The sequence below is a fragment of the Aulonocara stuartgranti genome (genome assembly GCF_965226115.1).
Source record: "Aulonocara stuartgranti genome assembly, chromosome: 10".
Classification (NCBI taxonomy): domain Eukaryota; kingdom Metazoa; phylum Chordata; class Actinopteri; order Cichliformes; family Cichlidae; genus Aulonocara; species Aulonocara stuartgranti.
The window spans coordinates 21330888-21346060 of record NC_138946.1 but is presented as its reverse complement, the minus strand read 5'-3'; the positions used below and the strand labels follow the sequence as shown (position 1 = coordinate 21346060).

Here is a 15173-nt window from a genome sequence, read left to right as displayed (position 1 = left end):
GGTCGAAGATGCCAACAGACTCAATAAACTGATCCGTAAGGCCAGTAATGTTGTGGGGATGGAGCTGGACTCCCTTAAGGTGGTGTTGGAGAGGCGGATGTTGTCCAAGATAAAGACAATGTTGGATAACACCTCCCACCCACTCCACAACATACTGGTCAGTCACAGGAGCATGTTCAGTGAAAGACTGAGGTTACCAAAGTCTACATGTCTAATTTAACTGAATTGCTGCCATGTGATTGGCAGATTAGACATTTGCATTAACAAGCAGCTGAACAGGTGCACTTACAATAGCTGGTGAGTGTATACCAGAAAGTACAGTTCTTTGATTGGAACTGTATCACAGCATTAACTATCCTTTCTCTGTGTTAAAGGCTCATCCAGCTTTGAATGGATAATGTTTGCGTGAGACGTCCCAAATATTTTTGACAATCCCAAACATGTCTTTAGCAGTATTTTATGCAAATGCGTTCTGGGAGCTATGACTGCTAATTATATCAAGACGTATCCAATTTACGCTTACGAATCAACACATTTATGTGCTATGAACCTTGATGAGCGTGACCTCCTCTGGAGGGGATATAACCAGGAGGGACCTTGATCTGTTTTATGGCAAATATTACAAAAAGAAAAGAGTTTTAAGTCTTATAGTGTAGCCAACAATGTTATGGAGGAAAGCATTCTCATTTTTTTCAGGTCCATCTAACCTGTTAAGTTTCTGTAATCGTACCAAAGGCTAACTTATACCTTAAACAGCAGTTTGGTGTTTTTGAACACAGATGTCATTACTCAGCACTGCAAGGAGAGCAAAGTGTTATTTGGGATCTGTGTCTGGGTGTGACCACACCACCTACACAATCTATTCTGGCAGCGTTTCAGGCAGTGTGGAAACTCTCCCCCCAGGCTTAATGCGGTTTTTCCTGCCATAATACAACAAAACAATAAAATGAAACAAGATGAAATGGCAGCTTTACATGGCTCAGTGAGCAGTTAGGCGGCTGATCGAGCTCACAGATTATTTACTACCTACACACGATATAAATTATCTGGGTGTGTTTTGGCTTTAAAGCAACTTTTTCCCCTTTTTCCCCTAAAAAAAACCCCCAAAAACAAAACAAAAGAGAGAAAAAACAATTATAAACAAGGCCCTTTAATATAGTAACATGTACAGTATGAATGTGAAGTGGGTGAACAAATAAGCATAAAAAAGTAATTCATTTCACATTTAAACACTGATTTCTTAGGGAATAATGCCATTTCTGTTCAAGCCTACATGCAAAGGTCCCCCCCACCCCTCAAACCCACCCATGTGTAATACAAAAAACAATAAATATGCTTATCTGGGGCAAAGACTACCTTCTTGGTATACACAGTGACAAATATTTAACACTTTTAGTGTCACTTTAAAATGACTTGTACATAGAATAGTTACATGGAGGTCGTTATAGTAGTACACATGTTAAATAACACCACACAGTTTAGCTCAAAGGGCTGAGAAGATTAATGCTCTGCTGTTAACGCCTGGTGCGCTGTAGCATCAGGAACAAGTGTAACTGGGTTACATACATTTACATGGTATGTTAGTATACTGCTGCTTTCAGCACAATGTGTGTTTCCTTTAAAAAACAAAACTGTTGCACGACAACTTAAGCACAACCCTTACTAAACCGAATAAAAATGCTCTAACTACATTCTTATATACACAAACAGCTGAGAGGCATTGTTGCCAGCGGAGGAACAGATATGCACATGCAAGCACCAACGTCTGTCTGCTAGCGACTGCCTAGTAACAATGATACAAGTCCAGAAAAAGAAAATCTTTCCAGACATACAGTAGCAGCGTGAAAAAAACAAAACAAAAAGAATAAAATAAAAATGGAATGCTAAACTGAGGTCCACGGGGAGACGTTATTTAGCGAGAAGAGAGAATAGGAGAGTGTTTGAGCTCCTGATGTGGTGCACAAAGATGCCAGCTAATTGCCTTCAACTAGTCCTGTATGATTTGATAAACAAATAAATGCACTGAGTGATTTCTTCAAAACAGGATGTCTTCGACACAGATAATTTCCGTTTGATAACATAACAATTGTGGACCGATGAGGGCTCTGCACAGTGACGGGAAGAGATAAGAGAGGAGAACTGGCTGAGAGAGAGAGAGGGGTGATGGCTGACTGAAATTTGGCTCACGACACACACACACACACACACACACACACACACACACACACACACAGCTGAAATTACACTTTAGCTTTTGGTCTGTTAGTGTTTTATATGGCATTGCTACAGCCTTTCATTATAAAAATGAAACAGCAGGGACAGCAGTGGTGTAATAAAAACAAGCATACTGTTGTCGTTTTTTAAAGCAGCATATTTTAGATTAAAATGTTACCGTTTCCACCTATAGAGGGCAATAAAGTATCTACCCGGGGTTTTACTGAAGTTGTCAGTGAAAGAAATCAGATGCTTCATTCACTCACATTCAAACTCTGATGAGCTTTTTTGCCCAGGGATGCTTTGGCGTGCACACTGGAGCAGCCGGACATTAAACCATCAACTTTCTGATTAGTGGATGGCCCGCTCAACCTCCTGGTGACTGTATCTCAGAAGGCATATTACTAACAATGTTACCAAGAACATGAGCCCTAGCACCTTCATAAAAGAAATCAGGATAAAAGTTGGTCGACTGGGCCGATTGTGATCCGTGACCACTGAAACAGCTTGTGCATATAAATCTGGCTTTAAATAAAGCATGAGCATCAAAGATGAAAGGAGCAGAGGTGGGAAGATATTAATATACCATGAAAGGAGACCATCTTGGACTACCTTGGCTATAAAGCCATCATAGTTTACGCAATTTGAAAGTTGAGTGTTAAGGCCTTTATACATTAAACATGTAAAATTCACACAAATATTTTGTGCAGCCTCGCTTGTTCTTAATGCAGCCGTTCATACCAACCAGGTATGATTTTTTTCTAATTTTTCGCATGTGCATAAACAGAGCTGACCAATCAGATTACTGCGTTTTCCAACAAGTGTGCTCAAAGCGCACACCGGTGCTGAACATACAATTATATGGAAACAAGAAAATAATATTATTTTACCTCAGACACACAACTAGACGCTGCTCCGGGTCAATCTGCTCACTGAAATGATTTCTCTGCCTCCTCAGGTGTTAAATGTTCTTAAATGTACGAAAGCTGCCGTGATACAGCTTCAACTCCTGGATTAAACCAGCTTGTGAGAACTGGAGAAAATCAGAATCATTGTTTCTTCTTCTTGATGTCGATTTGACGTTACATGACAAATTCGCATCCAAAATAAATTCGGATTTTTGTGACATTTTTCCACAATGTGCTTGGTGTGTAAAGGCCTTTATCTGGTACTTCAGCTGAGGGAAATTCGCCCACATTAGACATTGGTCAGTTTCATAGATGTGATTATAAATGCCCAAACCTGATCAATTTATTATGATTTTAAAAAAACAAAATAAAAACCTACAAACTAAATATGCTGTTACCAAATCCTTTTTCTGTAACAGTAAGGATGCCTTCATTATTGTGAGTGTTTTATAAATTCATGCCCAGCTCCGAAGTTTTTTTTAAATATTCTTCCTTTTTTTTTTTTTTCTTTTTTTTTTTTTACATTTTTTGGCTTGTGCCCACATCTGCAATAAATTTCCCAAATTATTGCCAGAAAGTTTGCAATCCAGCAACTTCCCGGAATCTGTACACTACCTGCACTGCTCCATAAACATCTGTATGAAAGAACAGCTGCTGCTGAAGAATGTACCGTGGTAATTTAAAACTAAGCTTCACATCTAAAAGTGTAACACTTTAATATCTTGGACAAACTAAGCTCCAAGGCTCTGGTTATATGTAGCCTGGTTCATCACCCTAACACTGCGGAGTGAAGGTGACCTCGTGGTCCATCAAACTACACAAACACATCAGTCTGTGCTTTTTTTAAAAACACCAACAGCGAGGCACCTCTTTAACCTCCACCTAGACACAGTCTACAACTGAGCTGTCATCCTCCTCAGCTCCCCACTCCCCAAACCTCATCTGCGGAGACGGAGCTGCTGGATGGAGGTTATTAATGTCGTCCATGGCGTCTGGGTCGGCGTCTTCATTGGTGCCGATTCCCATGTGACCGCCTTCCTCGCGGTGCGTGCGGATGTGTTTCCGCAGAGCCGCAGGCTCTTTGAAAGTGCGGTTGCAGAAAGGGCAGCAGCACGGCCTCTCTCCGGTGTGGATCAGCTGGTGGTGTTTCAGGTGCTGCAGGCGACTGAGCCGCTTCCCGCAGATGGCACACACGTAGGGCTTCTCCCCCGTGTGGGTGCGCCGATGTTTACGCAGACCATCCAGGTGGCGGAAGCAATTTCCGCACTCTGAGCAAGAGTACGGCTTCTCCCCCGTGTGTATGCGCAGGTGGGTTTTAAGCGCCCCTGACTCGCGGAACCGACGGCCGCAGACTCCACACGGGTATGGCTTCTCGCCTGTGTGGATGCGGATGTGCTTCTTCAAGCTGGAGATCAGACGGAAGGTCTTTCCGCACTCCAAGCAGTGGTGAGGCCGATCTCCGGGGGGCTCGACCACTGCCGTGTCAGGAGCTGATGGTCCTGCAGAGTCATCAGCTCCGCCCGATGAAGCGCTGTCACCTCTTCCTGCTCCAGGAGTCCTAGCTAACTGTTTCTGTCCATTAAGTCCGCCCAAGGCACTACTGCATTCACGCATGGGTCTTTGGTGACGCAGTGGGTGAGGGAAAGATCGCTGGGAACCTGCCTCTCCTCCAACTTGACCGTAGCCAAGATCTCCCACGTTATGTGACGACCGTTCTCCGTCCCCCGTCGCTATGCTGTCCTTCCTGTTGGGTTGAGTGGAGCCTGAAGCTGGTCCCTGCTCCTCTTTAATCTCAAATCTGGACGCTCCACCAGGTCCCTGAGACTGCCTCTCGTCTATAGACAAAAATAAAACATGTACATCATTACCATGTTTGAACACAGTCATCAATCTTTGCAAAAGCTCCACACTCACCTGGTCGGCCAGAATCGGAGCACATATGAGATGCATTGGATGTGAAGGAGTCCAGAGCGTGGTTGGTCACAGAGCCATCTGGCTGGATTGAAAGCTGGCACATTTTGTACTCATCTCTTGGTTCAAACCCATGAAGTGACTCATCCACAGAGCCACCAAGACCCAAGTCGACACCCGCTCCATTCACGTTTCTGGGGTTCTGGTGGTCCCTGTCCAAAGTCATGGAAGCCATGGAAGACAGCGACGGGGCAAACACTGACTGACTGATTGACTGAGGGCCCGTGTAGGACACCTGAAGCTGATCTATGAGCTTCTGAGCACTGCACAGGCACTCCTGCAGGGTCTTCAGCTCCCTCTCAGACACTTCCAGGCGCACTTTGAGCCTTTCGTTCTCCTGCTCCTTATGCAGCAACTCCTGCTGAGTCTCATTGAGCACTAGCACCACTTCCCCGAGCAGAGTGTCCACTGCTGCGGACATGGCGGTTTGGATGGTCGGGGCGAGACGCGATTTGAGCGACGTTACAGTCACACTGCCCTGCGAGCCTCCGTATCCACCCTTGTCGGCTTTGCGATCGTAACAGGATTCAATCCTGTCGGGGATGCTAACAGCGCTTTGTTTGCGGTTCCCACTGTGGAGCGAGCTGCTGCCGCTGTTTGACGGAGAGGAGGAATCCATGCTTCCAGCATAGCCCGTCCTCCTGGAAGTCATTATTATTATAATGCAGTTAGCTAGCTGGTATTCAGTCAGCTAACGTTTACACGCCGTGCTCCTGAAAACAGCTCACAAATATGAGCACCAAGAGAGGGGAAACTCTGCGGGTTTTGTTGCTTTACTGTGTGAGAGCAATGACTGTCAATGACTACATGCGCCTCATTAGCTGTTTAACTGGCGCTGCCGACAAAAACAATGTAGGTAACTCTCCGCTGGGCCTGGCTCTGGCCCGCTCTCTGCAGGAGTAACAAGGCCAGACGGCAGAGGACCACTGCTAACGCTGCGGCCCCGATGGAGAGGTGTGCTGCCGCTCTTTAGCTGTCCTAATAAAGTCTACGAGTTATTGTTCAAAACACGTCCACTCTGCACAGCGACTCACCCATCTCCTGCCTCCGTCTGCAGCGACTGTAAGCGCAGGCCCGTCGCGTGTTTGTGACGTCAGAATATGGGGGCTCGTTTTACCCAGGGTAGGGACTCGCAGGAGGTTCTGCGCACCTAGTGACTTATCTTGCTTTAATCTCACAAAACATTCGAGTTTAGACACGTCCCAGTTCGTACATTTTTTTCTTTCGTTTTCTACTTCTACCCTGAACTACAGCTACAAAAATGAATATCAGATTCATGTTTTGGGGAGTACTTTTTAAAATATGTTCTTCAGTGAAATAGAAAAAATCCCTGTAAGTTCTTCTAATTTTTTAAACACCCAACTGGCCACAGTTTTGTCAGCACTTTTGGCAAAGTTTTATGGGCAGAACTTTGTTCTACCAGAAACTGGATTTGAAGAATTCAAGTTACAATTTAGATTCAATCCGAGGAATTCAAATTCGAATTTAACTTATTCAAATTCAGTTTCTGATGGCACAATGTTCTGCCCATACTTTTAACCGTTCTTTTTCCAGGTTGGTTAAGAATGTACAGCATCTGTAATGACTGTAAAAAAACACGTACTGGTGGCACAAGTTTCATTTTATTTTGGATTCTAAGCCACACAGCCTCAAAAGTATACATACAGAATACACACACACACACACACACACACACACACACACTCACTAATATTTGGTTAAATATCTCTTAGCAAGTTGCACCTCAACCATTTCAGTAACCATGAAGAAGCTTCTGGGATAATTCTGGCTGTATGTTTGAAGAATCTTATTGTTAAAATAGGTAGAGTTCACTTAAATTGGTTTGGTTTCCTAGTATGGTCCAGACTATTAAGCCTAGCTTTTAATCCTGACTTTGGGAAGGCCATCCAAGAAGTTCAATGTTAGCTTCTTTATCCATTCAAAACCTCTCTTAATGTGTGTTTGGGGTCATTGTCCTGCTGATTTAAAGTGAAGTTAAATAATGTGGAGGTAGTAGTAGTCCTACACATTGTGCTCACATTTAGGCATCCAATACCTAACCTGTCATTGTGGCCAAATGTCTTTGTGCCTTCTGTCCATAAAAGTTTTCACCAGAAGGCATTTGGATTGTCCAGTTAGGTAGCTGCCTGGGACTTTCCGGAACATCTGAACATATTTCCTTTCAACTGAGGGTGACAGTTTGAGTCTTCTTGTTTGGGGCGATCGTGGCTCAAGAGTTGGGATTTCGCCTTGTATTCCGAAGGTTGCCAGTTTGAGCCCCGGCTTGGACAGTCTCGGTCGTTGTGTCCTTGGGCAAGACACTTCACCCGTTGCCTACTAGTGGTGGTCACGAGGGCCCAGTGGCGCCAGTGTCCGGCAGCCTCTGTCAGTGCGCCCCAGGGCAGCTGTGGCTACAGTGTAGCTTGCCATCACCTGTGTGTGGATGACTGGATGTGTAAAGCGCTTTGGGGTCCTTAGGGACCAGTAAAGCGCTATACAAATACAGCCCATTTACCATTTAATGAAACTTTTAGTCTGCCTGGTGGTTTCTGGAGCAACTAGAGCGAAAAGTGTTTGTTAAAGTGTAATGGACAAGTGTATCCTGATTTACAGCCTTAATCCCATGTTTCAGGGTGAAATTGGCTCCACAATTCCTGGCAGTACAGCAGCCATTTGATGAGGAGAAAAAAATAATAGATACAAGTAGCGCTCACAGTCTGAAGTACGCCCAGGTCACCGACCTCTTGGTCAGGCTGACCCTGTGGAGAAAACATCTGCAGTCTGCTCCAGGCGAAGCTTCACAGAACCACTAAAGGTCCACTAAATCTGAGGAAACTGGCCAAAAGCACCATGAACTTTATGTTTTGCAGATGTCAGTGCAATCCATCATGCACACTAATTAATGTCAAATCCACCCATTGCAGTTACGGCCCACACAGAACAAATCTGCTGTAATCAAGATTTTTTGTGTGTTCCCTCTAAAAAAATTTTTTTAGAGACACAGGCTGATGAATGAGCCAGATAAGAACCTGGACGTTGCTTTACAATCGGACCGACTCCTCTCAGACACGAGCACCCTCAGGACTTCAGCATATGTTCCTTTTTATATTAATACTGGTTGTTCACAAAGATTGTGTGAACTATCGGGACAATTTCCACTTACTGTTTTCTTTTCCTGTAGGCCGTGGAAAAAACTGTAAATGGTTTACGTGACCACATGTGGAAAGAAGGCAAGCACCATTATTAACCATACCAAGATCTCCTGTGGAGATCTGTTCCAGATATAACAGGACCTTGGAGTATTTGTTTGTGCTGCTTTAGTTTCATATATAAGAATAATCAATTCCTTATAGAGTCATTTCTGATGAGGAAAGCAGACCTATCCCCAGCCGCGGGCAGTGTTTTTTAAAAGGAAAAACTGATGTGATCTGTGGCAAATAAAAAAGGGTAGACCATTTCAGGATTATGCAACAACCCATTTAACAGTTACCATCTGCTGGGATTTGTGTCACTTCGGGGAAACGTTTCTTACTCAGGGACTTTACATTTGTCATATTGCCTGTCACACCCTCTCTGCTTTCATTAAATTCTAAAGACAGTTAAATGTTTTATTGACTTATTGTGAATAAAATCCCCCTTACTTTGTTATAGAGGATATAACTTAACAGTATAATACTATCAGCTCTTTAGCTGCCATCACACTGAGTCACATGATGTGATGCCGTCACATGATTCAGTATTTGTATTACACAGAAATAAAAAGTCAGCGTCAAGACTGTGCAACCACCCTGAAGATGAATGTTGTCTGGGTGTGATGAACCCCGTCCAAGCCAGAGAGGTCAGTTTTTTGTTTAACACTGATTTGACCCACTCAAACACCGGAAGCCAGACTGCACAGTCACAGCAATGAAAATGCAAACCATGACTTAGACTATACCCATTTATTAATTACTTGAACGTAAACATTTACACACTAACGAGCTTCTGGGCCCAACAAAGTAAAACAAAAAACAAACCCCAAAACATAAAGTTAACGTACTTTATTATACAATAAGTGAACAGTTTCCTGTATTTTCATAGAAATTTGTTACAGTGTGTGAAATGAAGTATGGAGGAAAACTGACGCAGGCTTCGCAGTATTGAACTCGGATATAATAACAACACACGCTGCACAATATAAACAGAGCATTACTCAGAAGCATCCTGGATGCAGATATATATATATACACGTGCCCCCTTCACACCCACACGCTCTCCTATATATCCAAAAACATGTTCACACATCCACAGATAGAAGCGAGAAGCGACAAACACTTATACCGCACCTGATAATGATATAGGAAATAAAACTTTTAATTCATCCATCTGGTGTCTGCTGAATAACGGCAGGAACGATGTATTTGGGTATTTGAGCGGGATTGTGACTCATTCAGCGCATCAGTTTTCAACAGACTTTATCTGAGCTGTAGGTATCCCTCAGGTACAGGACGGTGTGCTTTGTGTTTTTCTGTGACTTTAGCTCAAAAGCAGGGCAGAGATATGAGAGAACAGTTGGGTTTAAAGCCACGTGAAGTTTTTAACAGGTAACAAAAAATAATCTCATACAACTGGCTTTTGACATCCACCACGTTTTCTACTCAATTTATTTTATGCTTTCATTTTTTTCTTCAAGGAGAAATAAGTACATACGTTACAAATGATTCCCAGCACAGGTCCGGTCTGTTTCCTTATTAGTAATTCGGTGAACAGCTGCTAAACAGTTTCCTCTATTTGACTCTGGAGCTGTTTCAATGGAAGTCACAGTCTACGTGTAGCCACTACGTGTATGCCAATGATGAAAAACATTTAGATGAATCAAAGCTAGAGCTTTCCAGTCCTCTGTAAATCCCTTCTCCCCTAAAAGGGAAACGAGCCTTCATTAACAAATGAGACATGCTCTGAATAATGTGCTTGTTGTGAAAGAATGAGACAAAAACAAAAATGTGGTCACCAAATTAACCAGTGGTGATGTAACTAATAGCAGACTATAGTATTTCGCCACTAAATGGCGTGCACAGCTGCTCACTCACAGACACATCACTAAACAATTTGGCAAAGAGGGAGGTGGAGCTGGTGCAGAAGCCAAAGCATAAGGAATAAGGGAGGACAGAAAGAAGGAGGCGATTGTTGGGCAGAAGGAAAACATATAAAGAGGGAGAGACCACACCGGAGAGAGCAACTGGAAGAGAGGCGAGGAGAAAGAAGCTCATCGGTGTTCTGATAGCGTTTTCAAACTTCTCCGAGAAACAGGTAAATGGATATCTTTTTATTACACAGTTTCAGTGAGTAGCGTTAAGCTGCAAGTTGCCAAAACAGCTTGCATAAAGTAGATTAGTATTCAATGGGGGCTCCTACTCCGTTCACCGCACTGAGATTTTTGAATGGCCCCATTGTTAGGTTGCTATGCAAGTTCACCACACAGCATATTTCAGGTACGCTCGTGTGGATTCTCAAGAAGCAGCAGCTTTCCTGTAACTAGATACAGCTGACAAGCCTGCGCTGATTCCTGGCGTGCAGGCATTTGAACCCTCTTGTGCAATAGGCCAGTGGAATGCTAAAGTGGAGTGTGGAACCTCCAAGTCTTAACAAATGAGGACTATTACTTGCAGTTTGATATACAACACTAGACATCATTTATAAGCACTTTGCAGAGCACTCAATTTCAGCTACTTAGGTGTCGGCATTTTGTCATTTTGCCTATTTGAAAGCTATGTGGGCTGGGAAAAAGTTTTGATTTTGACCGATTTATTTTCCCACTGAAAATAGCGCTTTATTCAAGTCAGTCGATTCATTCGAAACGGTCCTTTGCCTCTGCAGGTAGATCATCTCCAAAAGACACAGAATCAGGGGGAAATATGTTCTCATTCTGGCTCTTTCATACAAGAGACAAAGCAACTGACTTACTAAATGTACACACAGTTAGAAGCCCGAGGGGCTTAAAAACAGATTCTAAAATATTCTGATGGAATTCTACTTTTTTATGTTTTCCAGTACAACGGCTGCCATGAGGGACCTTACTTTCCCACTCGGGATCATATGCCTGCTTTTCATCAGAGGTTACTGCCCCCTGCCTATGAGCTCAGAAGGGATGCATCCCATGGGAATTCACGGCCCATACGCACACTCAGACAAGGATTCTCTTGTTGACGATGAGGATTACAGTCGATATGACGATACAACCACTAGATCATCCAAGACGTTGATTCCAAGTAGAGGGACCCTTAAGCAGTGTGACTATGATCCCTGTCTTGAAGGCCAGATCTCCTGTTTTGAGCTTGCAGCCTCCTCTAACTGCTTGTGTCCGGGGTTCACTTTAAATAATGTGCCCCCAGAAGCGCCCAAACTAAGCTCAGTATCCTGGAACGGGTCCGAAGTTGTACTTCAGTGGTGCACACCTTATTCATTCGTCACAACCTATGTTGTGACTGTCGGAGGGCAGGAGAGGCAGAAGTTTGAGGAGGACCGGAGAAGCGGAGGAGTGGGCGAAGTTGGCAACATAGCAGAAGTTTGCGTGGTGGCCGTGAATGATGCCGGAGCCAGCGAAGGATCTTGTATGATGTACCATCCCAGAGATAACAGCCTGCCTTTGACAGCAGGGCTCATCGGGGGAGCCCTGGGCTTCCTGCTGCTCCTCTTGCTGGCCGTCCTGCTGTGGAGGCACAAGAGGCAAAGGAAACAGGAGGCCACCATCTCCATGCACAACACAGCTGAGACGAGGTGAACAGGAAGCACCGCAAGACTGGACACTCGTCGAGAGAAGTCTGTGCTCTGAGACTCTTCTGCATTATTGCAGTTAGCTATGAAAACACGATAACATCTGAGGTTTCCTGCACCACGAGGCTTTCTCAAAACAAGAGGAAGCAGCGATGTATTCATTTCACATGAATACATCCAACTGGTTATGCTCATCGCCTGATGCCTCCATCCTGAAAACCCCTCGGTGCGAGAAAGTCCCACATCCACAACAAATGCATAAAATTACTCACAGAATTCATTACTTGCAAATTATATTTTTTTTTCCCAGAAATGAAACCCTGAAGACAAACATCAAGGAAAACATCCCAGCATGTGGTCCCTGCTTTCAACTTGCTTAGCTGAGCAGCACAGTGTGTAACTGCTAATAGTGGGGTAAAAATATTTGAAGCTTACATGATAAAAGTTTTAAAAGCGCCACTATGGTGCTCCACGACTTTATTACTTGACAGAAATGTATCTTTCCTAATCTTCTGTGCAAATTAGAGGTTTCTTGGAGTAGTGTTTACAAAATAGTGACGTGTATTAAAGTGTTAATAGCATAAAGCACAAGTAAAATGACAACAAGCACAAATTCTGTTTGAAAGAGTACAGCAGAAGGCATAAGAGATGGTAGCAAAGGTTCAAATGGCACTATAATTTTTTATATAATATAATTAGGGTTTGTTTGCTGTTGAGCTCTGTGATGGGATGGCGATCTCTCTGGGCTGTACCGCCTCCTCTGCTCTATGAGGGCTGAGGAAGGCTCCCCCAGGAAAGGAAAAAGATGCTGTCACTTACTGTTGTAGACATCAGCCTACCTTTCTGACATGTCTCCCCAATGTGATGTTGTGTAAAGTTGGTCAGAAGGTTCCTTTGTGAGTGCGCATGCGCCATTAGCGTGCTGCCTGCTGTAACCCCTAATTTCCCTCGGGATGAATAAAGTATTCTGATTCTGATTCTGATCAAAGCAAGCTGTAATGAAATCTTTTCATTGAAACTCTCTGTGAGAGCTCCTCGTGTAATGGAAGTAATTAAAGCGTGAATGGATCGATTGTTGGAAACTGACTTAAACTGTATTTATTACAATTGTGTTCTTTTTTCGCCTCTGGACGTTAAATGTGTTTGATTGACCACTTTTGCTCGAGCCTGACTATTAAAATTAAGTAAAACGTCGCCTTAGTCACCACCGCTGTGTCGAAACGTGTCATTTTGTATCATCTTTTACTTGGTAGGATGGGTGTGCTTTTCCATCTGTCTTATTGACGGAAGTTATGTCAGCGCCCTGGACGAGCACCAGTGTTCGATGATGTTTTTTCCAGCTGTCACACAATCGCTTTTTCAGAGGGATATGGATTTTGCGAGGGCTGTCTCATCCCATCTGAGACTTCCCGTCACGCCGCATCGGGCTGATGAGAAGCTTGAGGCTTTTTTTTTCTCTCTGCCATGATGAGAAGAAAGTCCAAAATTTTAATCCCCCCCCTCAGTTTATCTCATGTTCAGGCCTCCATCTGCGTTTCTAGCAGCAATGTTATAATTCCCTTTTGCTCCGGCTGCTGCCATGGAGTTGTTCCACAGCCCTTGGCGTGGCGTCTTTCTTATTCCAACTTGACTGCACAACTTACACCACAGAGCGCAGCATCGAAGTCATCTAACATCTGTAATTTGGAAACACAACAGACTGCTCGTTTGAGTGGCTCAAATGGCCTCAAGATGTTTGCTTTTATGACACACATTGCTGTCACTGTCAGACTGGGAGGGAAATATCTGCATGAATGGGCCGCTTTGAGATGAAACCCAAAAAAACACGAGCTGGCAGCAGCCTGTTTAAAATAGAAAGAGACGTTCTGTGCTCAAAGCAAATGCAGAACACAAGAAACTTTGAAACCAGTAACAGACAGTTCACACCGTTTCTGCGATGGCTGCAGAACAGAAGAAGAACATGAAAAATACATTAGTATCTTATTTCAACATGCACACGGCTCAATTTATTTCAAAGTACACTACTTTTTCAAACCCTGAAAATGTTTTTGAATTTTTGATGAAATCAAAATTTAGCCCGTGAACGAGTGCCGAATCCAGTAAAGTTCTAAGAAGAAGAAAATGAAATAAGGTTGTGTACAGCCCCCCGTGGTCAAGTATAAACGCTTCTGAGTCCTTTGATGTTTAAAATGAAAAGGCTACAGATCTATAATGCCAATAAAAGACATAAAGTCACACTTTATGTCTTTTCCTCTTCAAGAGACTTCCAAGATCTTGTATGGAAGTATAAAACATCCGTATTAAAGGCGAGTAAAGTTTCAACAACTAATAAAAAATGATATTTGAATTAGATTTGCAAAATTCTAAATCTAAACAATCAGAATGAATTTACATGGTTTGAAGTCTTCACTTTGAAAATTCGAGGGTTTTTTCCAAGCAAATTCATTTTTATACTTAATTTTAATTTATTTTAATACTGAGCATCTGATCTGCTGAATCTGTGAACTATTAGAAGAAGAAAAAACCTAAAACACAATAAAATAAAGTCAAGATTTTGCTTTTATACCTGCGTTTACACCTGCAGCTGATCCAAAACAAGTCAGAGCTATTTTCTGTAAGAAGTATTCTTTAGCTGTGGTGTTACAATCAGGCATTTACATGAAATTTGTTTTTTCAATAAACGTTTATGATCTCCAGCTCTGAGGAAATGACTTAATAACTAACTACATAAAGGCTCAATTGGGACCTAGATGATGCACAGACTGTTCTGTTCTCTGCTAATCATTTGCTAATGTGAATATTTTGAGGCTCCTGATATATGACTCTCCCGCGTTTTGCAGAGCGCATTTTGAAGCTCTGTACAGCACGTACAGAGAGACGCAGCGCCTCTCCAAACAGATTTTGGATTTTACTTGAATAAAGTGGAAGATTATCTGGAAGAAAAACAGATGTGAGGTGCATTTTCCGTGCTGCAGAGCTGCTTCTCAATCTTCAATTTTTAGATGCAATGGTGTCTTGGTATTTTGTTTTGTTTTTTGTTGGCAACAGGAGGGAAATGTTGGAGTGAGGTTAGGAGCACTGGAATGTGCTGACAGATGCTACTCACTTTAGAAGAGTCATGCTGAATCATAGAAATCTCATTCAGTGATCCGGTGAGTCATTTTCTGGTAAAGAGGTAAGATATAAAGAAGTGAATCAGCTTCACTGACTGTGTCAACAAGAAGCTTCGTCTCTACCTGACACCTCTGTTACTGTAACCACATTAGTAACCACATTAGTAACCAGCAGACAGAACGAGTGTTTGTTTGGTCTGTGAACTGATGCTTA

At 43.0% G+C, this 15173-nt stretch overlaps 2 protein-coding genes and 1 long non-coding RNA gene across 3 annotated transcripts; 2 read left to right on the top strand and 1 right to left on the bottom strand.

Annotated features, from left to right (window-relative positions):
* Positions 1-1134: 1134 nt before the first annotated feature.
* On the bottom strand, positions 1135-6171 carry LOC309715160 (uncharacterized protein). The gene is made up of 2 exons (XM_082548021.1): positions 5037-6171; positions 1135-4957 (listed from the first exon to the last, which is right to left on the bottom strand). Exons 1-2 carry the CDS (start codon positions 5743-5745, stop codon positions 4005-4007), a joined length of 1662 nt encoding a protein of 553 aa, XP_082404147.1. The 5' UTR covers positions 5746-6171; the 3' UTR covers positions 1135-4004.
* Positions 6172-6291: 120 nt separating this feature from the next.
* On the top strand, positions 6292-8323 carry LOC309715161. Its single transcript, XR_014279158.1, has 2 exons — positions 6292-6425; positions 8275-8323. It is a non-coding gene; the product is annotated as an uncharacterized lncRNA (long non-coding RNA).
* Positions 8324-10042: 1719 nt separating this feature from the next.
* On the top strand, positions 10043-13053 carry LOC309715165 (LRRN4 C-terminal-like protein). The gene is made up of 2 exons (XM_082548032.1): positions 10043-10382; positions 11124-13053. Exon 2 carries the CDS (start codon positions 11137-11139, stop codon positions 11851-11853), a length of 717 nt encoding a protein of 238 aa, XP_082404158.1. The 5' UTR covers positions 10043-10382; positions 11124-11136; the 3' UTR covers positions 11854-13053.
* The last annotated feature ends 2120 nt before the right edge of the window (positions 13054-15173 follow it).